General features: G+C 34.9%; 1 protein-coding gene across 2 annotated transcripts in view; it reads right to left on the reverse strand.

The window, feature by feature from the left end:
* The window catches only part of Ano3 (anoctamin 3), a 176,855-nt gene that overhangs the window by 56,467 nt on the left and 92,730 nt on the right, over nt 1-27,658 (reverse strand). For both annotated transcript variants that reach the window (XM_090347982.1, XM_090347983.1), the window contains exons 6-14: nt 25,927-26,027; nt 24,690-24,734; nt 21,726-21,857; nt 19,154-19,260; nt 16,776-16,831; nt 14,347-14,468; nt 11,426-11,560; nt 4,614-4,710; nt 302-362 (exon numbers count right to left, since the gene is read on the reverse strand). In XM_090347982.1, the coding sequence (XP_090204108.1) occupies nt 302-362; nt 4,614-4,710; nt 11,426-11,560; nt 14,347-14,468; nt 16,776-16,831; nt 19,154-19,260; nt 21,726-21,857; nt 24,690-24,734; nt 25,927-26,027 (856 nt within the window). The remainder of the gene's footprint in view (nt 1-301; nt 363-4,613; nt 4,711-11,425; nt 11,561-14,346; nt 14,469-16,775; nt 16,832-19,153; nt 19,261-21,725; nt 21,858-24,689; nt 24,735-25,926; nt 26,028-27,658) is intronic.

Genomic DNA, 27,658 nt, shown 5'->3' on the forward strand with positions numbered 1-27,658 from the left:
TGGCTCAAGTGGTAGAGTGCAGTCCTTGAATAAGAAGAAGCTCAGAAACAGTGCCCAGGCCATGAGTTAAAGCCCCAGGACTGGAAAGAAAGGAAGAAAGAAAGAAAGATAGAAAGAAAAAGAAAGAAAGAAAATTAAGAAGAAAAAGAATTAAATTCTCCTAAAGCAGTGAGTTTATGAAGAGAGCAAATAATGCAAGTACAAGTCTAGAAACTTACACACTCACATGTGTGTATATGAGTGAAACACAGCAATGTCCTTAGCAAATAAGAACTAGAAAATATTGAAAGAACATCCTTACCCCATATTGCCATAAAAATTGCGAAGAAGACTGTCCCTCCATTATCAAATAAATATGTCACCTTAATGGAAAACAAATACAAATATTAATCATATGGGTAATTACAATAATTCAATGATCACTGTTCCCAGTTAGACATTATGTTTCTCCAAATGAAATCAGTGTTTTAGAGACTGTAAACATATTCCATGGATCCTTTGATGGGTCCGACAATTGTTTTCTGTGATTGTTACATGGGGGAAAAATGAGAGAACGACAATTTTCTTCTCGCTTCCTCCTGGTTTCTTTTGTACTATAAACTCATTTCAGCTTAGAAATGTTTCTAGTACCCTGAAGAAGTATTTTTGGACCACAGATGTCCAAACAATAAGATGAATGAAGGAATTAGCTTTCCATGAAAAAGCGTATTTAGTTGGAATTTCCTGTTAGCCAAACTTCTAGGAATGTGGAAAGTGCAAAATGTGGAGTTTTGCTAGTGAGCTAGCACCTGCAGTAGAAAGGTGTCACTGCACTAGTCCTACTTTCTGATTACTCTAACATATGTCATATCTAAAGGCTTATTAAACATAATATCTTCATTCTTATATTGCTCTAAAAAGTTCCATAAACAATTGAACAGTGTTTTTTCTCCCTTTTGTCATTATTACCTGAACCTTGATAAGTAACAATGTATAGTGGGCACTGTTATTTAATACAATTTCAGAACTGCAAAGATTATTTGATTTTAATAAAATCCATATTAAATAAAATACAATTTTTCTTTACTTGTTTCAATTTGTATTTTAAATTTTCTAGAGTCAAGTAATTCAATGTCATCCTACCTTTTTCTATATGTAACTCTGAAACATAAATTACTGACAATAGTTAATAAAATGTAATAATAGCAATATAATACTGGAAGTTATGAATACTGGTGTAGTCTCTCTCTGAAGAATCTTATGTCAATGTACTTATTCTTCATGTAATAATGTGAGATGATACAATGCCCAATAAATGGTCAGATGAAGTGGGAGGAATGAGAGATGCATTGTGAGGTTGCATGAAGTTCCCTAAGAGTTTCGTAAATTCAAGTACTGTGATACAGAGAATTTACACTTGACACTGTGTATACTGCATTTCTAAATATGCATACTATGATGTTCTCAATAGCATGATGAAAATTTGTACAGGCCCAGTATTCTGTCTGGGTTGTGAATCTTCCTTTAGGACACAAAATTTCATCATGTTATTCAGAACATCCTAGGGTTTTATAACATGAATTTCTGTTCATTTCTTGCATTCTTGAGTATTTGAGAATGGGGTTATAACTGCAGGTAATTAAGACCATGGCAAGTGAAACTGCAAGTCTGAAATTGGTGGCTCACATCTGTAAACCCACCTACTCAGGAGGCTGAGATTAGGGGATCAAAATTTAAAGGCAGTCTGGGCAGGAAAGGCTTTGAGGCTCACATCTTTAATAAGCCACCAAAAAAGACAGAAGTAGAGCTGTGGCTCAATCATAGAGTGCTAGATTTTTGCAAAATGTTCAGAGAGAATACCCAGGCCCTGAGATCAAGGCACTGAAGGCAGGGGAAATGGTAACTGCATATAAAGGGTAATAACCATAGAGAATAATCATGGGAAGAGGGTTAGGCCAATGAAAGGTTTAATGGCATCTCCTTGTTCACAGTGCTAAATGAAAGCCCTAAACACTAATAAAAATTATTTTGGTTGGAACTTCCATTTTCCTTTAATACAAAATTATTTAAAATACCATCATAAAAAGATAGCCTCTTTTCAAAGATTTGTGGATGTATATAAAATATCCTAATATTGGGGACAGGAGTTTGGCCTCGTGGTAGAGTGCTTGTCTAGCATGCATGAAGACTCGGGTTCGATTCCTCGGTACCACATACATAGAAAAAAAAAGCCAGGAGTGGTGCTGCGGCTCAAGTGGTAGAGCTCTAGCTTTGAGAAAGTCCAAGGACAGTGCTCAGGCCCTGAGCTCAAGCCCAGGATTGGTTAAATAAATAAAATATCCTACGATAGCTGTAAAATTCTGTATCAAAGCTTTGGGAGTTCTAAAACTGTTGTAAGCTGCTTTTTAGAGTAATTGTCAGCATACTTTATGTACAGGAGAGAAAAGAATCACCAAGAAATTCTCCCATAGAGCTTATAAAATTATACCTCAGCAGGGGAATCTAGATTCTTTCTGTGCAAAGACACCCTATAGAGACACATGAGGTTTGTCAATTGTCAGACAGCTGTTGGTGTTCCCTTTTAAACAGATGGAGTACTGGAAGTAGCCACGCAGAGTGTTAGAACTGAAACTTTGCATATGTGGATATAAAGGTCACTGTGAAACAGTATCTTTTTCCTGCTTCAGGAAAACAAAAATGAAAACAAACAACAACAACAAACAAAACAAAGAAAAACATGCCATTAGAAAAAATAGCGAAATAGTGAATAAGGCACTAAAGACTGTGAGACTCTTATATCAATCACTAGAAAAAAGGAAGTGGTGCTGTAGCTCAAGGGGTAGGACAGTTGCATTGAGCTGAAGAGCTCAGAGACAGAGACAGTGCCCAAGCCCAGAGTTCAAGTTCCACAACCAACAGAGAGAGAGAGAGAGAGAGAGAGAGAGAGAGAGAGAGAGAGAGAGAGAGAGAGAGAGAGAGAGAGAGAGAGAAACAAAACAAAACAAAACAAAACAAAAATAGCAAATAAAGAGCCACATTAACAATTTTATCTTGGTGGACATGATTTGTCATAGTTTATTGACCTTTAGAGCAATTTTCATGTTTGTTTTCTTCATATAGTTCACGTGTAATCTTTCAGGAATGTTTTATACTCAATAAATACAAACATTATCCTTTCAGAAGCTCATCCATTAGATGTAGTGTACTTTTATATAATCTAAAATTACATACATGTAATGAAAGAGAAAGCTATAATGAGAGTTATAGAAAATTTCAAAACTTTCCCTAATCAAGAGTACACATTTTTTAAATCATTCTCTTCAGATTTTCTACATGGGATGTAGCAGGATAATGGAGATCACAGACATTGGAGATATTAGAGACAATCATTTAGAAATCTGATAAATTGTGTTTTCAGTTAAAAAAAAGGAAAGAGCAAGAGTGTAGTATAGAAAACTGGATGACATGAATTTCCATCATAGGGAACTGGCAAGAGGACAAAATGACAATAATCTTTTTGCTTAGTAGGACAAGAATATTTGCTGTGCTGAAGGAACCCCAGCTGAAATCTTGAGGCAGTTCCATAAGCAGAATGCTAGACTTTTCTACAAACAAAAGGAGGCTTGTTTTAACTAACATATTTGCAATGCAGTATTTTATTAGAAAAAATAGCTTGCTTTAATGAATAAAATAATATATAAATAAGCTTTTTGATAAGCATTGTCCATGTGAATAGGGATAATACATGAAGAGGAAATTAAAGTGAGGACAAACAGTGTCGATTCTCCTTTACATCCAGTGTTCTTGGAAAGATGACTTGTAGCCTTGTTCTCTGTGATATTGCTTAGCACTACCTCTGAAAACTGCCACATCACTAGATGATTTTCCTTGACATTGTATCTCCAGAAATATAATAAGCTAAAATAAATCTCTTCTCGAAAAAGGCAGGCTTACCTTGGATATTTCATCAGAGTAAATAAAATAAGGGTTAATAACATAACTCTCCTAGGTTCCAGAACAGAGGGGATGGTTGTAGAAGGACTTGGATGTAGCCATTAGAAAATGTGAGAAAGCTTTAGAGGTGATAGTTATATTGATTTAAAGTTAATTATATGTCAGCAAAAGTAATTTACAATTAAACCATTCTATATGAGAAGGTCTATGTCTTCTTAAACTTTAATGGACATTAGACTCACCTAGAACACTTTAAAACACACTGTCAGACTATCTGTGGTCAAAAATCTAAAATTTTTGATTTATGTTCTCTGGAGTATGGCCTTAATTTTAAGTATTTAATTCTTTCAAGTAAATCTAATAGTTGATATTTTTGTATGTTATTGTACTTTTTAAGTATTTTAACTTCCTGAGACTTCACAGATAATACAAATGGAGTTACATTTGCTCTCATAAAACGTCTAGAAGCAAGTATTTAAGTATATGGTGAAAGTCACAAATCCTAGTTACTAAATGATATATTCAATATATACTCTTTTTAGTTGCAACAAACAGTTGTTTTTTTTTCACTTCTTGACACCATGATCACTGAAATTCTTGGGATGAGTAGATATTGGTAAGAGCTATTTAGTTGAGAACTTCTCAGGGTTTAGGGAGGAGAATGTGAAGGGTGAGCTCACCTTGGCATATATGCAGCTGTCGTTGAGTCTCTGCAATGAGCAGTTCTTGTCACACAGAGGGCACATGAAGACTTCAGTGGCTTCACAGATTTCTTGGCTTGAGAAATCAAAGAAGAGAACAACCCTATGAACCTCTATCTTTAGAAATCTGCTTAGCACTTGAAGCACCTTACTGGGAATAACAAGGCTGAAGAAAAAGAAGCCAAGAGTAAGGATTGGTGAACACAAATATGGCTCCAATTTAAGTGGTTTAAGATATGTGTCATACAAAGGCTTTCAAATACTTCTCTATATTTCAGAAATGATCAAAACATTCATATGATAATAGATCATCTTCTACACTGATGCGATACTTATGGAGCTTTCATTTGTTTGTTTACATATGCTGTCATGGCACACAGAATAATATTGGGAGTGTATCAATAGAGTTTTTTGTTTATTTGAATGTTTCCTTTGAGATAGGATCTTAGTTTGCAATGCAGGTTGATCTCAAAATCAAATTTTTTCCTATCTCAACTCCCAAGTGCTTGGATTTATCATAATATCTTAGAAGAAATAGAGTTTTAAGCTATTTCACAGGCTTAACAGTGGCTGAGCTGGAATCAAATTATGACCTCTCAAATCTAGTGGTCATGAACTTTATAATTCACATTCCAGCACATAATATTACTGCAGAATGCTCATTGACTGTGTTGTCTTGATCTATGTTGTCATGGCAATCTTACATAGTTTCTATTTACTTAAATACATTTTTAATTAGGATGTGATTTATGGAATTTATCTTTTTTTTCTTTTTTTTGTTTGTTTGTTTTTTTATTGTAATTAGTAAAAGGGTTACATGATATTTGCCAGATAGAAGGTGCATTAATTCACATACATTGATACCCTTTCACATGTCTTGGTACCCATTTCCCTTCCCCCCACATCCCCCTTCCCTATCAAATTTCAAATAACCAAATACAAATAAATTCAATATATCAGATAACAAAGTGAGATACTATAACAATATGGGATAACCAAGGGACAGCAAAGGAGATGAGAGACAACATAGTACATTAAGGACAACAATCATTCGTTATATGGCTTTTGTTTCAATATCCTGGAGGTCCTTTCAATTAGCTTCATACTATATGGCCTTATGTATCAAGATTTTGCTCTATTGCAGATCTCTGCTAGTAGAGCCCAAGGTTTCTACTGATTATGACGAATGAGGGAAACCATTGAGCCTAAGTTCCTTTGAGTCTGGCTTACTTCACTTAATATGATTTTTTCTAAGTCTTTCCATTTCCCAACAAATGGGGCGATGTCATTCTTTCTGACAGCAGCATTTTATGGACACTAATTCTTTAAAATACCATTACACATACCTTTATGACAGAAATACAGAGCTATCATAAATATCTGATACTTAGGTACTAAGAGTTCATAGCAACATAGTTTTGGTATGTTTGTCTGAACCTGTATTCAGATAAACCTGAATATTTCTATTCTGTGCACTTCTTTGCCAGCTTACAGATCTTGAGTGAATTTTCTTTAAATAAATTCAATCTAGCAATACTGAAAGGAATTTAGTCTTTCACAAACATGAGGCAGCTAATAATCATTAATTGGCAGTGTATCTAGCCAGAGCTACTATCTTAAAGAAGACATATGCTAAAACATAAACTAATCCCTGTATATTTTCAGTGTGAGATGTTTATAACATCAAGACACAGTAGAAAAAATAGTAAGTAGTGATATCATAGAATGTAATGTTATAATAGTTTCTGTGGGGAAAGAGAGACTCATGACCTTCAAGTTGCTTAGAGTTCACCTCAGTAGCAGAAAATGATCACTATTTCCACTCAGAAGAGGAAACTAGTGCTCTTTTTTTTTTGCCAGTCCTGGGCTTGAGCTCAGGGCCTGAGCACTGTCCTTGGACTTTCTCAAGGCTAGAGCTCTACCACTTGAGCCTCAGCACCATTTCCGGCTTTTTTTTTTCTATATGTGGTACCAAGGAATCGAACCGGGGTCTTCATGCATGCTAGGCAAGCACTTTTACCACTAGGCCAAAATCCCTGCCCCTAGTGCTCATTTTTAATGAATTTCTTGATGACATAGAGCTGTCTGTAGCGCTCTAAGCTTTAGTTTCTCAGATTATAGATCAAGTTCTCCATCAATTATAAAAATGTAAAACAGTAGTTACAGATATATTCTACATGTAAAATACTTGTACATGCTTAAAGAAAATTTTCCTATCAGCAATAATAATGATGGAATACGCTTTATATAATATACATATGCCAGTATCATCTTGGTAGTAATCAGCATATCTATATAAAGTAGGATAGGCAAGTAATCCAACTCTTGTGTTATTACTAATTTTTAGAAATAAGACTTAGAATTCATGAAGAAGAAACTTTTAACTGAATGAGTCTCCCTGTGTTCACTATGCTTCATAAATGCCTTCAATTTCTTCTACACTGAAATCTCATACAAAAATGTATTAGTGATTTGTTATAGGTCAACAGCTTTCCTACCTTCAAGTAGAAGCCCAGATTTATCCAAACAGTTTCAAATTCCAGTGAGAGGCAACATTCTGTTTTTTGGTTTTTTTTTTTTTTTTTGCTTTTGCCAGTCCTGGGTTTGAGCTCAGGGCCTGAGCACTGTCCTTGGACTTTCTCAAGGGTAGAGCTCTACTACTTGAGCCTCAGCCCCACTTCTGGCTTTTTTTCTATGTATGTGGTACCTAGGAATCGAACCCAGGTCTTCATGCATGCTAAGCAAGCACTTTAACCACTAGACCAAACTCCCGGCCCCCAACATTCTGTTTTTACTGTCATAAACATTGAATTCGTTTGCCGTGAGTTGCTAGTTTAATTTGAGTTTTAGTTTTTTTTTTAGCTTGAAGAGATTTGAATATCACAAACTTTTTTGACTTTGCTTAACCACTAGAGGGAAGTAGAGGTTTCATCACAAATGTTTATTGATTTCTTTTTCGATCTTGACCACGGGAACTGTTTTTCTAATTGTTTCTTGCTTTTGCTTCACATGTAGATATGTATATAAGGAAACGATGAAATTGTTACAAATTTAAAAAAGAGTGAGATGTCTTTTGGGTGAAGTTTTGGGCCCCTCACTCCAGGGTCCTAAGGGTTCCAATAATTCAGAGAATATGAATAAAAGTAAAATCATAATTCTCTAACATACATTTGTGGAGAAAAGAGCAAAGATAAGATTAAAGGACAACAATCTGGCATTATGAATAAAAAATATGGCATCATGGATAAAAATAAAGAACAATATGCCTCATTGGAGAAATATAAGTCAAAACTACAATAAATACCCCCCAAGAAACTGGGACTTCATTCCTATTAGGATTGGTATTGTAATCTACCATTTGAGCAGTTGTTGTTGGAGACTACTGGGAACTGAACCTTAGATCTTGATGTTGTGTGGAAATTGCTCTATGTGAATGAGTTACCACTCCAGACTGGACTTTTATTCCATTGAAAAAAAAATAATACAGAAAACAAGTATCAGTGAGGCTGTGGAGAAATTAGAACCTTTGTATACTGAAATACTCTTAAGTGATATGCTGCTATGGAAAATGTCATATATGGTCCTCAAAAAAAGTCAAAGGTAGAACTATTATTTGATCCCCTGTACTTCAAAAGAAATGCAGTCAGGGTTTTGAAGAGCTAACTGCTTGTGCTTATGCTCACTGAAGTTTTATTTTAATTGCCCCAAACACAGATATATTTCAGTCTTCCATAAATGGAGGCGTGGACAAAGAAAAGAAGCATGGTGTATATGTAAAATGTAATTTTACTTAGACTTAAGGAAAAATCTGCATATACAGCAACAAGGATAAGACTGGAATTCATTATGGTTAGGCAAATAGACCAGACCCAGAAAGACAAACATAGGTAGTCAACATATACACTAAATAGAGTATGCCTTTGGTTCCAAGTAGCTGAGAATGAAGAAAAACAAGTAGTGAATGAATGGTCAGTGGATACAAAGATTTACTTAAACAAGATGTATGAGCTCCAGAGACCTTGTGTATGATATCACACCTATATTATGTGTTCTTACCATAGTAATATTTTAACTAAAAAAGAATAAGCTACAGGCTTGAGGCTTGAAGTGCAGCAAATTCCTTAATAGATATATCCTTTGAAAAGTCTTATTTTTGTGAAAATGAATTCATCTCTAGATGAGGGTTGTAGCTGGGATATTATTTAAATGATATTGAAATTCTACTAATTATACTACTGACAAGCGAAAGAAGAAGAAATAATTATTGCTAAGGATATTAAGGGAATACATTGGAAGGGGTTTCATTATGAAATAACTTTTTTGTAAAACTGGTTGATATTGAAGATGTCATATATCTCTTGGTAAATTGTGATAGGAGAGAGTCAGAATTGAAGCTGAAAATTGGGGTTTCTACTCTGTGAGCTAGTCTTAAACTTTGAGCCTTAAGGAGCAGAGAATACATGCCAGCTAACCGACTTTAATAACGGTGATTTTTCTCCTCCAGATAGGATCACTCTTGCTCTGTAGGAACGTTGCACACATGTCTGTATATTCATGCTTATATTCATACAATGATCTAAAAGGTGATTACTAGATACATGAAGAATTAATTAAAGCAATTAAGTGACATGATTGTAGTATATCAGGAAAAATACAATAAATAAACTCATAATTCCAAATTTTAATGCTTCCCTTTGTTGCACAAAAAGGAGCTAAATATAATACTAATATGAACCAACACAAAATAAAATCCAGGCTCCTCCTTGCTAACACCTACAACTGAACCATGTCTGACACCTTGAATAGAAAATTTCAGTCCCCAAATTTTGAAAGTCAAGATATTCACTGCTGCTTATCTTGGTTTAGAATAGAAAGTCTGACAGGATCTTAATTATAGCATGACAGAGGTAGCAGTAATATAATACCATAAAGTGCTAAAGAAAAGAGTTTGCTAACTCCCTTGAAAAATTCTTCTGTACAAAAGGTTAAAGAACACTTATTTCATACAAAAGAAGCCCAATGGACTCCATTGATATGAAAAATCAATAGGACAGTAAATCAATTCTCTTTTGTTCATTTTTAACTTCTCAAGGGTTAAGGAAGGAGTCTGTATCTCCTGGTGAAACTTCATTAAAAATGTTTTTTGTGGAACCAATTTGAGCAAAAGTTATTAGAGAACCATTTTCCATACTGATTAATTCATTGTAAAAGTGATCAGTTTTGTTTTTCATGACAATATAACTCTTTATCTAAACCTGTCTGCTGAGCACTAAAGGTTACTGACTAAATAGCACACAAGGAAATACACAAATGAGGAACTGAAAAAAAGAAGATATTTAGATTTGGTTGAATTGTCAGGGAAGAGGCTTCCTTTTGGGGTTTGCAAAATTCTGAGACACGCTGTCGACTCAGGTTGATCATTAAAATGTAATTCTACCAATGCAATTTATTTCCCATTTTTGTGGGTTTATATAGGAAAGAAGCACTATTAAAAAGGTCATTTTTATATACTCCTATGAAAATTCTCTTAGACAAGATTCATGACTGCTTTACTTTATGTTAAATTTTTCTTCGTTTAACAATTTAAGAAGTGTCACTTTCATGGCAATTATCAATTGGCCTCATGAAGAATCTCTGAAATATTAAAATAATCATCTTTGTGAGTAGGCCTGAACTATAGGATATGAAGATACATTGCTTTGGGGCAAGAATGCTACACACACGAACACAGGAACACAACAGGCACATTGGCATTTATATTTTTGAAGAAAATTCAGGGAAACTATTTTATTTGTATTTTATTGTTTAGGTAATGTATAGAGGGGTTACAGTTACATTTGTCAGGTAGTGGGTACATGACTTCTTAAACATTGACAATGCTTCTCATGTTTTTCTCCCACTTTCTATTTTTTAAATTCTATGATGAATCTCTCAACAATAATTAATGGTCAGTGGCAGAAACAGCTATGAAAGATTAGCCAAAGTAAAAGAAAGTACTGAGTTTTGATAAAAGAGAGGGTGCAGTTACTTCCTCATGTTTTGCATTTAGTCATAGAAGGCTGCGCATGAGATATATTTGTTCTATAAATTCAACAGATCATGTTACTAAGCTTTCTTTAATCTTTGGGTGATTTATCTCTGTTGAATAATAATGAGTTTCTAGGAATAATGCATTCCTATTTCAAGTCCTGAGTCATTCTAACTTTTAACAAAAGAATTTCCCTTCTGACATCTGTTAAAATTCTTGTCAAATACCAATTTTTAATTGGTATTTGAAACTTAGAGGGAAGAGGAATTTAGCATAGAGTTAATTAATTATGGATCCTGTCTAAAATAATTTTCATATGAGAGTTTCAAAGTGACCTCTTATAGTGTTTCTTTCCTAAATAAAACTACACAAATAGGAGATAAATTGGATTAGTAGAGTTACATTATTTATTATTTTCTTATATAGATTTCTTATTTCTCATATTTATTATTTATTTATTTATTTATTTATTTATTTATTTATTTATTATTTTGTCTTGCCTGTCCAGGGGCTTGAATTCAGGGTTCAGGCACTGTCCTTGGACAATTTTTGCTCAAGGCTAGCACTCTGCCACTTGAACCACAGTGCCATGTTTGGTATTTTTTGTATATGTGTTACCAAGGAATCAAACCCTGGGCTTTGTGCATGCTAGGCTACACTCCTGGCCCTAGAATTACATTTCAGAGGCTAGCATGATCCTGAAGTTTTTTTGCCTATTCCAAAGACGGGTTGATCATTTTCAATAAATCTTTTCAAAACTTACCTTACTTGACTTTCATTCATTGTTACTAATCCATAGAAGAAAACACACAAGCCAACAACTGCTGCAGGAATCAGCATTCCGGTATACCATCCCAGCCAGGCAAAATACAGCCCAATCTTCTCTCCAAAGTACAGCCTGCATGAGAAAGCAAATCTTCACTATGAGTTAAGGCAACATAAAAATTTGCAAACAATGATACCACAGCTAAATTTTTACCACAGTAAAATTTTTAGATGAAAATAAGCTGCAAACTCAATTCCTCCTCACCTCCATCTAGGTAATCGGATACAAGTACTTGTTTATAAAGTTCTCAATGGCTATGATGTTAGCATTCATTTTATTTTATTTTATTTTATTTTATTTTATTTTTGACCATGGAGCTTGAACTCTATGCCTGGGCATTGTCCCTGAGCTCTTCAGCTCAATGCTAGTGCTCTACCACTTGAGCCACAGCTCCACTTCCAACATTTATTTTTTGACATTATCATTAGTTATACAAAGGAGTCCCTTTTATCAAAGCAGGTTGTGAATAAAATATATCTACAATGTTGCCATTGTAGGGGGAAAATTTGCTCACTGTACTTATTTCTTTTCTAACTTTAAATTGTGAAATTTTTATAACGTAATTGTGGCCTTTTCCACCACTTCCTTAGTAGCATATCACAGAGCTGTACTTAGACCGTATTTCCTTTATATAAGGTAACAAAAGATTTTCCTTTGACTGCAAGCTGAGAGCAGGTAGGTTTCTGTCTCCATCTGCATTGTTGGCTATCTGAGCTTACATCACACACAGTCTGCCTCCTAGTGGCCACAGCTCTTTTCTGAAGTTTTCTGAAACATTACCTTCCTGATTACCATGGATTCCTCTCTTGGAATGCTTAACGTTTTCTTAACCCTTGCTTGGTACTTACGTTTCACTCCATGCTATTATTATTGTTGTAGATCTACATTTTTCCAAGTTCTTCTACCACACTTAGGTGGGTGTCTTACTCTTACTCCCATAGTGGGTTCAACAGGTTTTTGGTACTAGAAATTCACGATACTTTATTGCAATTACATGATTCTCTTAAATGGCTTTTTCTCTCTATAACAATGTAAACTGGCTATTGTTTCCTTAGCGACTACCACTGGAAACTGGAAGGTGCCAGCTCCCCAACAATTGCCATAGGAAGAATTAGGAAAAACAGTGTACTTCATTGCTCAAGAGTTGACCAACATTGTTTAAAGAAAAAATGACAGAATGACAAAATCCTAACATCTAGGCAATTGGTTTTATTTTGCCAAACTTTCTGCTATTGTAACTGAATTGTTTATCAAACTCTGGTTTAGAAAAGAAAGCCTCAGTTGATGAGTGGATCAACAAGATGTGGTATTTGTACACAATGGAATTCTACGCTGCTGTCAGAAAGAACGACATTGCCCCATTTGTTAGGAAATGGAAAGACTTAGAAAAAATCATATTAAGTGAAGTAAGCCAGACACAAAGGAACTTACGCTCAATGGTTTCCCTCATTTGTCATAATCAGTAGAAACCTTGGGCTCTCATAGGAGAGATTTGCATTAGAACAAACCTAGATACATAAGGCCATACAGTATGATGCTAAATGAAAGGATCTCTAGGATATAGAAACAAAAGCCATATAATGTGTGATTGTTGTTCTTAACATACTATGTTATCTCTCATCTCTTGCTGTCCCTTGGTTATCTCATATTGTTACAGTATCTCACTTTGTTATCTGATATATTGGATATATTTGTATTTGGTTATTTGAAATTGGATAGGGAAGGGGGGAAAACAAGATGAAGGGTGAGCGTGGGGGGGAGGGAAATGGGGACCAAGACATGAGAAAGGGTATCAATGTATGTGAATTAATGCACCTTCTATCTGGTGAATATAATGTAACCCTTCTATTAATTACAATAAAAAATATATGAAAAAAGAATACTAAAAAAAAAAGAAAGCCTCTACCTTCTAAAGATGATTGCTTAACACATTCCCCCACCCCAGATATGGTTTTAAAGATCGAAGCTTTTAATTGTACTAGGAATTAATTCACAGAGTAGTGAAGCAGGGGAGAAAATATTTTTGTGATATCTTCCCCCTTACAAATTTTCCATTTCTCAACGCTATTCTCTTTTGACTTCTTTCTTTGTACTCTGCCGATTGAGTGTTGTACATATTTCATCAGGTGCAGACTTGGAGTCATCCTTCATTAAGCATTACTAATCTAGCTTTTCCTTTTATTGATTTCTCCTTGGAAACATCCATCTAAAGACTATTCATTGCTCTTACATTCTTAAAGCTCTGCTTGAAGGTATAATTTATTTTATTAACAGGTATTGCAATAAGGCACTTTTTCCTTAAACAAATTCCTCAGTGGAGTGGAGCAGAGATATGATTACATATACATAATGGCTCTGTTGGTCATTATCTCTTTGTTCTAAGGTCTTCTTTTTCTATTTGTTTAGCTATTTCTAGAATATTAGATGATCTATGTTTGCTTATGGTTTAGCTGGATTAAGAAATTAGGAAATTTAAAGATGGAAAGAAGGATTATTAACTCAAGACACCTTTAGGTGTCTTCTAGGTTTATGTACCTAGCTGTGGCCCAGGCTCTGATACTATACCTGATGCTATTTCCCTTCCATCCTTCCAGATGTTGTCTCCACTGTTGCTAATCCCTGGTTAACTTCTAAGCCTTGTTTAATCTTTAAACTCTCCCATCGTTTATATAAACAACTTTTTGCATTAAGTTACTATCACTGAACAATCATAGAGTGGTTTTTTTTGTTGTTGTTATTTCTAGTGGCTATCCAGGCTGATAGGTATGATGTGGTTGACGTAAGAAAATTTTCCCAGTCCAATAAATGGACCACAGAGCAGCACAACTTTCTTTTCTCCATCAGTGCATGTACAGTACCTGATTAAGTCCAGAGGCTGATGCTTGTACCACATTCCCCAGCGTGCCCAGCGCTCATACAACAGGTGTCTGTTATTCTGAGGTCCGTGGGTTTTGATGGGCAGGCTACTTTTGTAGGCTCCCTGTGACACATACAATAATATGAATGAATAAATTGTTTCTGTTCTTTTATTGCTGTCTTTAACCTTATTATGCCAATTTCCACTGGAAGTTATTGTACTTAATGAAAAGGAAAAAATATCTTAGCTATGGGTAGAAACAGAAGTTTCTCTCTTATCTGCAATGATACAAAGAATGCAAGTCACCCACTTTGAAGAGTCTTTAGTAAAACAACATATAGACACTGTCATTGGTTCTTTCCTTTTTAACTAGCCATACTTACCTTCTTTGTGTTATTCGTACTTAAAATTAGTCTAAAATTCCTGAGCCAATTTTATTTTATTCTTTTTATTATTTTCTTTTTAAGAATACTGTTTTCTGTTTTTTGTCTCCATTAATTCATATATATGCATAAATGTGAACATGAACATTATTAACAATATGATTGTGACAAACAACTGTGGAAATGGACTGCTAGGATACAGCTTAATTATTTAGAGAAAATGATCACATAGAAAAGATACTATAATTTTATTTTCTAAAAAAGCATCTCTTGGAGCTTTACATTTAATGCTCTAAACATTCACCAACCCTGCAGTCAGTCAGTGATGTCCCATTTTTCTGGCCTTTGGTTTCTTTATCTCTATAATATTTCTCCTCATGGTTCTTTTGGAATAATGGGTAAATCCACAAATAGGACTTAGCACATGAAACATATAAACATATTTGCTATTGTTAATATTATTACTCGTTTTATAAGTAGACATTTTTAAATTTGTAAGGTGCTTGTTCTCTAAGTTCAGAATTCTGTCTTTGCTACTTGATATAGATATATAGATATACTTGATATAGATATATAGATATAGATATATAGATATACATAATATAGATACAGATATATGAAGTTACTATTGTTGTGTGTCAAATGTTGTTCAAATGAGAAAATTTGCATAAAACATTTAGTTCATTAACCAGAAGAAATTTCTTAGTGTATTTTATGTACTATTGTCTCTAGAGGCCTGAATATTCCTCACATATTTTAACCTGTGAATGTTCTGTTTTACTTTATAAATAGAAGAGTAATGGTTTTAAAGTAAAATCTCTGAAGACTCATTCTCATTTTAAAATGTGAATCTGCTTAAAGAAAGAAGCCAAGAATATCCGGGAAGCAAGGAGAAGTTAAAACAGATTCAAGTATTATTCATAGCAGGCAGAGCCCAGCACAGAGTGCAGCAGGCATTTCTACTTGAAACAGAAGAGGAGAAAAGGGATAGAATGCAGTCAATAATTTAACGTATATCCTTTAAAATTAAGAAGCATGAGGGAAGGGATAGGCTAGGGAGGCATGGATGATAATGTTCAAAGAGGAGACATTGATCAAGATTCATTGCATTTGTAAGCTTCTGTGTTAAATGACAAATCCTCTGTCCAACTACTTAAAGATAATAAAATAAAGAATTTTTTAGAAGACTGGGGAGAGGTAATGAACTGGCAAGGAATCAAGTAAGTCCTAAATTATAATTTTTAATTTTGACTTTGTCCTTAACGTTCAGGCATCCTAAAAGAGAAGGCAAAATTGGGGAATCTGCTCTGTTTGGAGTAACTGGATCTGAAGCTAGACCAAGGGTGGGAGCTGTCTATATTGGAGCAGAGACAGCAATCAGGATTTCTAGTCCCTGAAGTGTCCCTCAGGGCCTGTGATTTCTCACATAAGGCAAACTGAGAAGTGTTTTGTAGGACAGGAACCAATTTGTAGCACCAAGTTTATAACTCAGTCTTAGAAATCTTAAAGGTCTATGGGATCGACTCAAATGAAATACACAGAATTATGCATAGAATATGAAAGTTATTTTCCATGGAAATCTATTTTGTTGGAAATTTACAATAGCTCACACCAGTATTCCCTGCTGCTTGGGAAGAAAATAAAGAGGGTCCATAGTTCCAGGGATCAAGGCAAGGCTAGGCAAAACACTAGTAGGGCACAATTTTAAAAAATAGCCTGGGGATGGTAGCTCATCACTGTAATCCTAGCTACATGATTGAAGAGGGAGGAGAATCACAATCTTAGGCTGGCCTGTGCAAAACACATGAATCTGTCTGAAAAATGGCTGAAGCAAGAAAGTGTTTGTAGGTGTGGTTCACGTTGTAGAAAACTTGCCTAGGAAGCACAGGTCTAAGTGTAAAACTCAAGAAAAAAGAGGTGCAGGGAAAGTAAGAGGAAGATGGGAAAGAGGAAGAGGAGGAAGGGAAGATGGGTGAAGGAGAGAGGGGGAGAGGGAGAGGAGTAAGGCAGGAAAGGAAAGAAAAGGGAAATTATCTTTTAGAATTACCTCATGTGGAGGAAATGCTGCTATATATGAGCCATTGTTGATAAGCTTACGAATACCTAGAATGAGAACAACAATAACAAAACAAACAGAAAGAAAACATTTGAGTCATATTCAGTGAAATACACCTTCTGAATCATATAATAAACTAGTATATATATGAATCACCTTTAAATGCGTATATATGTATATGTGGTTATATATGTATAAATGATTAATAATTATAAATGAATAATAATGAAAAAAGGATAAACTATTAACTGTGTGACTCCATAGTTCCATAGCCACAACAACTATGATTTGAGCTCTGCAAGAGGCTCCCACACAAATTCACTGTCATTCAATAACAACAACACCCACTTACTTATAATCACATGTGCCAGGAACAATTTTAGTTTTTATCCTCAAAGCAGGAATAATAATTCTCAGCCCCCACCCCAAATACCTTGGGAAGTTATTGCATTGGGGAATCTTTGTATATACTTCGCCAAATGGGGCTAATTAACAATGTGTCATAGTCAAAATATTCCATTTCAGTGGGCTGCAGTGTGGTGAACTTTTACATACTGTGCTTGGGATAACAGGCAGTTAGAAAAGCCTTTTTGGAAAACAATATATTTATTGCATTGTTATTTATATTCATAAACACAGAAATAATTGCGCAACTGAAACTGAAGAAGCCTTTTATTTTCATTACAAAGGTCTTTCATTGTTCAGTACTATGGTCAAAATCAGTTAATCAGGACTTTGCAATTAATTTGTATTTACGGCTTATTGTAGAATGTGGAACAGCTATTTGAAATGGGATTTTTTTGTTTGTTATTTCCTTTTTTATATACTGGGGATTGAAGCCAGGACTCTGACTTCTAGGCAAGTGCTTTTCCAGCCCATTGAAAGGTTTTGAATATGTACTTTGAGCTTGGGTAATGTAATATAGTATTGGGTTATAATATAGTATTGCTATAAAGGGGGGTGACAGTGGTAAACAACGAATGCTTATAATTTTAATGGGTGTTGCATATCTATATATTGTATTTGTGTGTAGAAAGTTTTAATTGAAGTTAGAAAAAATTTATTTTAAAATCAAATGTCTTGTTGAAAGTGTAGCAAGGGTTAAACCCAGAGCCATGAATGTGTCAGGCAAATACTGTTCTACCTAACTATCCCCTAGTTTTCCTTATTTTTAAAACTTAACTTTGAGATAGTATCTTGATAATTTGCACAGGCTAAATTAGTGATTGTTCTGCCTCAGGGTCTCAAGTAGCTGAGATTACAGGACTTTACCACCACACCTATATTTATTAAGTATCTATAACCCGTGCTGTTATGAAGTATATTTTCAGTTCATTTGAGAGCCTGATTTCTTCCCCTTTTTTGTGGTAGCTATGGAATTTGGATTCAGAATCTCAATTAGCTAAGTAAGAATGCTACCACTTTACCTATGGCCCCAGCCATTTTACTTTACTTACTTTTCAGATAATTTAGCCCTGCCTGGCCTCAATACTTGCTCATTCCTCCTATTTTTGTCCTTCATAACTGGGATTACAGATTACTTCTTAGTTTATTTGTCAGCCATTGGTGATGGTCTTGCTTTGATATTTCTCATTTTAGATTAGTACAAATCCATGGTTAACTGCTTTTGCTTCATTTTTTTTCTCTCCCTCCATCCCTTCCCTTCCCTCTCCCTCTATTCCTCCTCCTCCTCCTCCCTCCTCTTCTTCCTCCTCCTCTCCTCCTCCTCCCTCCTCTTCTTCTTTCTCCTCCTCTCCTCCTCCTCCTCCTCCTCGTTCCTCCTCTGTGGTTCTGGTGCTTGAACTCATGGTCTGGGCACTATCCCTGAGTCTCTCTGTGCTCAAGGTCAGCATTCTACAATTTGAAACACAGCATCACTTCTGACTTTACTGAATAGTTTGTTGGAGATAGTAGTTTCACAGACTTTCTTTCTCAGGTGGGCTTCAAACTACCTCAGATCTCAGCCTCCTGAGTAGCTTGCATTACAGGCAAAAGCCACTGGGTGCCCAGCCTCTTCATATTTCTTTTCAAAACATCTGGTTTATTGTTTTTGGAGGACTTTAAGAAAATAAAATCTGTTCTAAGATATGTACATATTTCACATTCCAATACCCTCCTCAAATGTTTTGATGAAAGGAAGCAAATTGCAATGCATAAGCTTTGTCTTCATTTTGTCCTACATATAGTCACTTAATGAACAAAGTCAATGCTTCAGTAGTTAAACAATTTTGCTAAAGGTGTGTTTCATAAGTCTGCCTAGCAGGCATGAGGGCCTAAGTTCAAACCCAAATACTGCCAAAACAACAGCCAACAACAGTAACTCTGGTTGTAACAAATATACACTTTTCTCTAAGATTTGAAGTTCTTACCCACTTTTGATATTCCATTTTCATATTTGGTACGCTCCAGCATGTGATAGACAATCCTGCTTCGAGTAGCATTACTGAAGAAGGTGTCCTTATTGTTTATTATAAAGCTGTTAACATAAGGAAATTGGTTTTAATATTCACAGCAAACGAGAGAATCTTGCCATAACTACAAGCTCCTGGGTCATCGTTTGTTTCCTCCTTTGAAGCTAATGTATGTGAAGTATACTAAGTTAGAAACCTGGGGTGGGGGAATAATGGAAAATGAAATTCATGCCTAGAAAACTGAGGGAATTAGCAAAGAGTCACTTTAAAATCTTTCTGTTTTTAAAGCCAACAGTACAGCTATGTTTGCTGCAGCTTTATTTACTAAAGCTAAGATATGGAGCCAACTCATATGCTCTTCAGTAGATGAATGGATCAAGAAGATGTGGTATATTTACAAGATGGAATTCTATGTCATCAGAAAGAATGACATTGCCTTGTTCTTAAGGAAATGTAAAGACTTGGGAAAAATCATGTGAAGTGAGGTAAACCAGTCCCAAAGAAACATAGGCTCCAATGTTTCCCTCATTTCTAATAATTAGTGTATGTCTAGCATATTACTAGCAGAGGCTCACAATAGCTCAATAGCAATGGAGTGCCGTTTCCCCGGGCATTTAGTCCTGAGGTATTCGCTCTTCTGTGATTCTGGTGCCTCCATTCTCTACACTCAAAGGGCTGTCTCATTAAGTAACATGTCTAATGAACTGCCTCTCCCCACCTATGACTCTTCCTCTCTCTTTATGTCATTTCCTCTTGCTTAGATGATTAGAAGATTGTTCTAATCTAGCCCTTAATTTCTCACTGGAGTTCCAAAGTACAGATCTGATCCTTAGAGCACCTACTAGTTTTAGTATGTCATCAACTCTCTATTCATAATTGGATTTCTTATTTTATTCTAAGGCTCTCAGTGCTTGCACTCCAGTCTTTTCGCCAAGTCTCATGTCTTAGGATTCTGTTTCTTCTATTAGAATATCTGTCAAAAGATAAAATTTACCACTGCCTCTAATTTGCGTGCATCTCTGCGTTATACTTTTGTCTACCTTTCATTTCTGTCCTTCTTCCTTTTGGTATCTCTCTCCATACTGTTACCTGATAAACAAGCTATCTCCTTCCAAAAGTCTTCTCAGATCCTGCCCTCTGAAAATGGTTTGCTTACTTTTTTTGTTAAATATGCATTTTATTTGTGTGTTTCCTAATACACTGGATTTTTTCAGTCTTGTTTTATTTCAGTTTTTGCACCTGTCCATTGAACTAGACACTGAGATCTTCAACATCTAAAATTATATATATCTGTATATATATATATATATATCTTAATTCAGATGTAGTGAACTATAGACTACAGAAGGATAATACGGTCATCCTCATAGTATTTTGGGGCTAAAATTAAGTTCTTTAGCATTTCCAAACAACTATTTCTTAAACATATTTGTGTTATTTTTTTCTTGCAATTACCATTATGGAGAGATTAAACATGACACAAGCAGACAAATGAAAAAGATTCTAGGTAATATCTAGGAACAAAGAAAGGAGTAGCACAGAGAAGACAGCGCATGGAGACGGTGGTGTTGTGATAAGCATTGGGATATAATAATAAGGAAAATATCATGCAGAGATCTAGGGACAAATCCTGTCATACAGAGAGAACAGAAAGAATAAAAACAGCATGACTCCACCTGAACATTGGATTCAGAGCCCAGATTACCACATCTGGAGGAGTGGGAGATACAGATAGATGCTGAAGAATTAATGTGGCTCATAATCTACATAATTCATGCCTCCACAGTAGATGTGTCAACCTCCCTTATACATTCAATTGTGACATAGAGAACTCAATAAATGTTTTTTTTAAATAAACATCTAAATAAATAAGCATGGACTATCACCTGTAGGTAGAGAAATAGGGATAGAGAGATATCTAATATTTTTTGCCTGTCCTGGGGCTTGAACTCAGGGCCTGAGCACTGTCCTTGGGCTTAGAGTTCTACCACTTGAGCCACAACACCACTTCCAGCCTTTTTCTATGTATGTGATTCCAAGGAATCTAACCTAGCTTTTTGTGTATGCTAGGCAAACACTCTACCACAAGGCCAAACACCAAGCCCCTAAAATACTTTTACCAAAATAATTTAAAATGAAATTAAACCAAAATTGTTTAATTAATGAATGCATTAATTTTTTAAAAGTTTTTTGATAGCTAATTAATTATAAACATTCTATGATTAATTAAAATTCTATCGTTATTATCAATAGTACTATTTTAATTGGGTGATTATCACAGTAGTTGTTTTGAAAGGAACTTAGACTACTGCTCAGATTTCTCATTGTTGCTTGGCTGTCTCTAAATCATGAAATGAATGAATACTGTATAATGTTGATTAAGTGTTGTTCCGAAGTGAAGTATATACACTTACATACATACATAGATATATTTGTGGATCCATTTAGTAAACATTGAAATGGCCAGCGGTATCTTCTTCTGTCATTAAGTCCCAAATATCAAGGCAGGTAGGAAATAAATGCAACTCACTGGTGAATCCGTGCTCGGCTGAAGGGACCTGTGTAACAGTCTGACTCCTCCAGGTCTGGGAAAGCTGACTTGTCCAGAACCATTGGATTTTGGGCCATCCACTTTTTGATTCTCCTGAAATAATTTTGTACCCTGGAACAAAGTCATATTTTAGAACTAGGTTAGGTTACATTCAAGAGCTACAACAATTCTTTATCATAGGACTCAAATACTAAAACGGTCCCAAAAGATACCCATACACCCCCCCCCCCACACATACACATTCTGTTCCTACACAGAAGAATAAATAAGAAAACAAAGCCTAAATGTGTTTAGACTCTTTCACCACAGCTGTTACCCTCATTTAAAAAAATTCTGTGGAAAATATTTGAAGAATTACTACTCACAAAAAGTATGAATAATATTCCTTTTTTTCCAGTTCTGGGGCTTGATCTCCGGGCCTGCGACTGTCCTTGGGCGTTCTGAAGAATAGTGCTCTACTACTTGAGCCACAGCATCAATTCCAACATTTTCTGTGTAGGTGATATGGGGAATCTAACCCAGATCTTAATGCAAGCTAGACAAGCACGCCACCACTAGGCCACACACTTGGCCCAATAGTATTCTTAATAAGGTACTATTATATATTTATTGAAGGTATATGTATATTTATGTGTATCTATCTCTACATGTATCTGAAAATGGATCTAAATCTATATTTCTTTCTTTTTTTTTTTTTTGCCAGTCCGGGGCTTGAGCTCAGGGCCTGAGCACTGTCCTTGGACTTTCTCAAGGCTAGAGCTCTACCACTTGAGCCTCAGCACCATTTCTGGCTTTTTTCTATGTATGTGGTACCGAGGAATCGAACCCGGGTCTTCATGCATGCTACGCAAGCACTTTAACCACTAGGCCAAACTCCCGGCCCCTCTATATTTATTTCTTTAGAGGTACAGCATGCTCCCTGGTTCTTTAAACAATAAGTCAGTAATGAGACTCTACAGAAGTGGAGACTGGAATTAATCCTGAAACACTGATGCAAAAATGATTGGTTGTGAAAATTCCAAGTTACTGTCAAAATGTTCCCAAAAGAATCATGCAATGTTAACATACTATTTATGAAGCTCTATGAATAAGTTTTAGCATTATCTGCAACAGCTAAATTGAGTGGCAAGACAAGATTGGTTTTTAGGCAAGTGTATTACTGCTCGATCAATAATGGGTTTTCAATACTCAGGCTTAAAAAAAAGGTACCATTTTAAACCAGCAATGGAAAGGCAGCAAATTCTATATCCTAAGAGCTATTTCAATCAGGTTTATTATGGTAAAAGTATTATAAAAAATTTGAAGCTAATTGTCAAATCAGTTGTGACTTCAGGATGTAAAATTCTTGATCCATTCTTTATCAGTGAAGATGATTATTTATCATCCCCACTATTTTTAGTTTTAGAGAGGCCACACCATTTTATAGCATAAATAACCAATAAACAAACTTAGCATTTATTTTATTGCATTTTATTGTAAAGAATGTCTTTAAAATCATATGAAACTGAACTATGTAAATAAACTTTATGCAAAAAAATATTTTGAGATTTTAATAAAATTTTTTAAGTTGTAAATCTATGAAAGAAAGATGCCCAATTTAATAGAAACCCACTAATGATACAGTTAAAAATCTTACTGCCTCTCTGGTCATATACCAATGAAAATCTTACTGCCTCTCTAGTCATATACCAATGAGACAAAGAAACAAAGACATAAATCATTCCACATTGAACAAGATAAACATACACATGTGATAAATAACACTGCAGTTTTAAATTTATATATTACAACATTTCAATGTTGTTGATTTTTGTATTCAAAAATGACGGAATGTTGATACAGTGACCAAGATTTGTATGGGAACTAAAGTTACTCTAAATCAGTATCTTACCCTAATTAATTAATTAATTAATTGTCAGCCCTGGGGCCTGAAATCAGAGCCTGAGCACTGTCCGTGGAACTTTCTCAACGCTAGAGGTCTACTACCTTAGCCACAGCACCAGTTCTGGCTTTTTCTAGGCATGTGGTACCCAAGGAATCAAACCTGGATCTTTGTGTATAGTAGGCAAGCACTCTACCACTAGGCAAACTCCTGGCCTCAGCACCCATAATTTCTAAACAGTGAGTTCAGGATGAATTTCTGTGAAATCCTATCACAATTAATCTTTGTATTTAAAAAGAGACCAACATTCTCTAGGAAAAAGCCATTTAATCATTTTCTAACACGGACTGCTGTTCGCATTGTACTGCTTTTTGAGATGTTGTTCTATTATCCTACAGCATCACTGAGCACAGAATATTATAAAATGTTCTTGCATTTTATCTGTTAAAATGTCTTTGCCATGAACATAAAACATGCATATGCATGAAACCTTGTATTTGTGCAATCATTACTTGCACACTTCTACCTTCCAACTAAACAGTCAACAGTGCTATATTGATATTTCATAATGAAACTCTTTAAATGAAGTTTGTTTTCACTATGAGCAAGCTTAGGTAGTAGAATAAGAGCAAATTTATAGTGCAAAATACACTTTAAGTGCCATCATATGGGTATTGAGGCTGATCTTTACCATTTCTATGAAGAGAACTGAACTGAGTGGCCCAGGAGTCTCTGCTACGTCCTCTTAGAATCATTTATCTACTGATTATTACTGCATAATGATCTCTGAAAGAAAACTCTTCAGATGGTAGCTTACAATTACAATATCCCTTTCATAAGATATCAAGAGGGTTTCCCAAAGGCAAAGGAATAGTAAAAAAAGAAATGAGCTGATTTTTAGTGTTGCTAATGGTGATTTTAGCACTTTGGAAATTGTTTCAACAAATTGTTGGATGTCTATCTGAAAAGTTACAGCTGCTGATATTGGTAATCAAACATTTTAATTTATTTTTTTCCAAATGACATTTTATCCAGAGAGAAATTATACATCACCCACCAACCTGCCCATTGATTTGTTCCTCTGGTCAGTGTAATAGCATTTTTTCCTGAAAATAAAAAAAAGAGAAATTATCTGAAGGAAGTAACAGGAAAACGAAGTGAGAGTTATATGATTATCAATATTCAATAATGGTAAATGTTTCAATTCCCCAAATTTCATATTCTTAAGATTTTAATGAACCAGGAATAAACCAGCTGAGTATAACATAAAGAAAAATATATTTATATAATTTAAATTTCAAAATCTGTTACTATTACTACAAACACTTTCAAAACTAATAAACTTCCTGAATATTTAGTTTTCATTTTTTCCTAAAGGTCTGTCTTCTTCCACTTAATGCATACTAATCATATCATTTGAATAGTTTCATTTCTTCTTTCATATAAAGTAAATTAACACCTCAATTCAATGGGTGAATCTAAGATGAATTGTATGTGGCAAATGGTATTGTCAGGTCCTCTTATTAGATGATCCTCATTGTTTAAGAACATATGGGAAAAGGTATATATCGGAACCTTTTTAAAGGGTGAGGTTTCTTTCTGCCTTTACAACATTTTGAAGAAATTTTCTGCATTGGAAGCTTATATTTAATTGTATCAACTGCATTATTCAGTGTACCCTTAATAAAAACACACACACACAGCTTCACATCAATGTGAGTGAACACTTTGCATGTAGTAGAGACACTGTTCATTTTGCTCTGGAGAAATGGGAGAGGGATACATTTTATTCTGCATATGGCACCAGGTTAGAAAGTGTATTTTCTTCTCAACCGGCTGATAGAAAAGACTGAAGAAATTTTGAAAGGAAGAGCCATCCTGGTTGAAGTGATCTGCCAGATAACTCTTGGTATCTGGTTATCCATGAAGAGCTCTGTGTGTATGTATAAGAGTAGTTTACAACTACACTTCTTACTTTCTATGAAATCCAGCCATTTGAACTCAGAGGTGAGTGTGTTCTTGGGAATAATTAAATTTCAACTCTGAGAATAACTATTTCATCTTGTCTCTAGGCAAGTCTATCTTGAAATAATATAAAGTGTTCAGGGAATCAGAAAGCTTACCTCCTTAGGCAAAAAAAAAGTATGAGGAAGAATAAACCTGTCCAATATATCCTCAGTTTGGGGGGAAAATGCATTTCCCCTGTGGAAAGGGTTACATTTATTGCCCTTTGTTACTGTAAAAGACAGGCTCATCATAGTACATATTGAGATGAAATAAAATAAAATTATAAAGTACCTGAAGGGCATCCGGATGTTCAGCCTCTCTGCATACTTGCACAATGTGTCCCATGGTATGTGGATTTTAATAAACATAATATCAGGGTTTGCAATAGCTGGCTGTGAAGGGCAGCAAGACAGAAAAGTTTTACAACCAAAACTTATGATATGATGCCACAATTTCAATCAGGTGCAATAAATATCATCCCCCCTGATTACACATGGATTATTACCATTGATTAAGAGAAAAATTGCATGTATTAAGTTTTCTTAACAAATAAAAATCTCAATAAAATATTAGCATTGAGACCAGGTAAAGATTGGACACATGCAGGCATCAATCACTGAGTATACATGAGTTGTATAATGGGAAGTGCATAATAATGTTCTCAAAGTTGATTTGAAACCCTCAGGTTTCAAGAAAGGAAATGCATAAGAATAGACTCTGGAAGATGACTTTTTGATGTCACAAATTCACATCCATCCCTCCGGAACTTGATCATTATCATGAGTGGAAAGCAGATAAATAGATGGATGGGCCTGGTAACTATCTATGCCTGAACAGAGAGCCCTAATAAACTTCCCCTTTCCACAAAAACAAGAAGCAGATTTTTCTCTTCTCTCTCCTGCAAATGCACAATTAATGATTTAGGATGAAAAATAAAATTGATTTTATCTTGAGGATCGAAAGAAAAACAATAAAATCTCTTTGTTTTTTCAAAATATGATGACATACCATTAGGTTATAGGCACAGGCAAGCAGCAGATTTTTCTTCAATGCCACAGTTGTACACAAGGAATAAGCACTTGAGTGAATGAGTGAGTATTCTTCTGTTTATCAAAATGGAGCTTCCCTTACAAGATATGTATGGCTAATTATGAATTTCTGCTCATTCTTTTCTATTAGCTTGTTTTAGTTACATGGGGTTAATTTTATTGTTATTGTGGAGATGCACATCTTTGCACTGTATTCTAATCAATTGCAACTCAAGTTATTTTTTTATGAACACCATATCATGAACCTCTTTTTCTCCTCTTAAGATAGGAAATTGTTTCCTGTCATTAATTTATCTACTTATTCTCATGTCATATTTTATTAAGTATAAAATGAATCTTCAAGTCGTTTGATAATCTTTCTAAGTCCTATGATAATCTTCAGAAAATAAGTCCTACATAAACCTTTAGAAACCCATGATTATATAAAATTATATATATGAAGAGATAAGAATTTAAGGATCTTTTATCCAGCCAAGAGGTTTTGAGAAGAGTTAAGCAGTCATCATAATCATCTCAGTGGTTTTCTTTCTCTTTTCAAAATCAGGCATTCAGGGCAATTTCTCTTTTTGTTTGCTTATTGTGTAGCTTGAACTCAGGGTCTGGGCTGTGTCACTGAGGTCTTTTGCTCAAGGCTAGCACTCTCACACTTTGAGCCACAACATCACTTTGGGCTTTCTGGTAGTTATTTGGAGATACAGTCTAATGGACTTCCCTGGCTGGCTGGTTTAGAGCTGTGATCCTCAGATCTCAGCCTGTAGAGTATCTAGGATTATAGGTCTGAGCCACTAGCACCCAGCTATGGTCTTACTCTTATAAATACAAAAATAATATTCTCTTTTATATCAACATCATCTTTTGAACAAGGGGCAACAATGTTCAAGAAGTGATATCAATACTCTGTCTGTCTGTCTATCTATCTATCTATCTATCTATCTATCTATCTATCTATCTATCTATCTATCATGCCACTCATT

The sequence above is a fragment of the Megascapheus bottae genome, chromosome 16 (genome assembly GCF_031878675.1).
Source record: "Megascapheus bottae isolate mThoBot1 chromosome 16, mThoBot2.hap1, whole genome shotgun sequence".
NCBI classification, from domain to species: domain Eukaryota; kingdom Metazoa; phylum Chordata; class Mammalia; order Rodentia; family Geomyidae; genus Megascapheus; species Megascapheus bottae.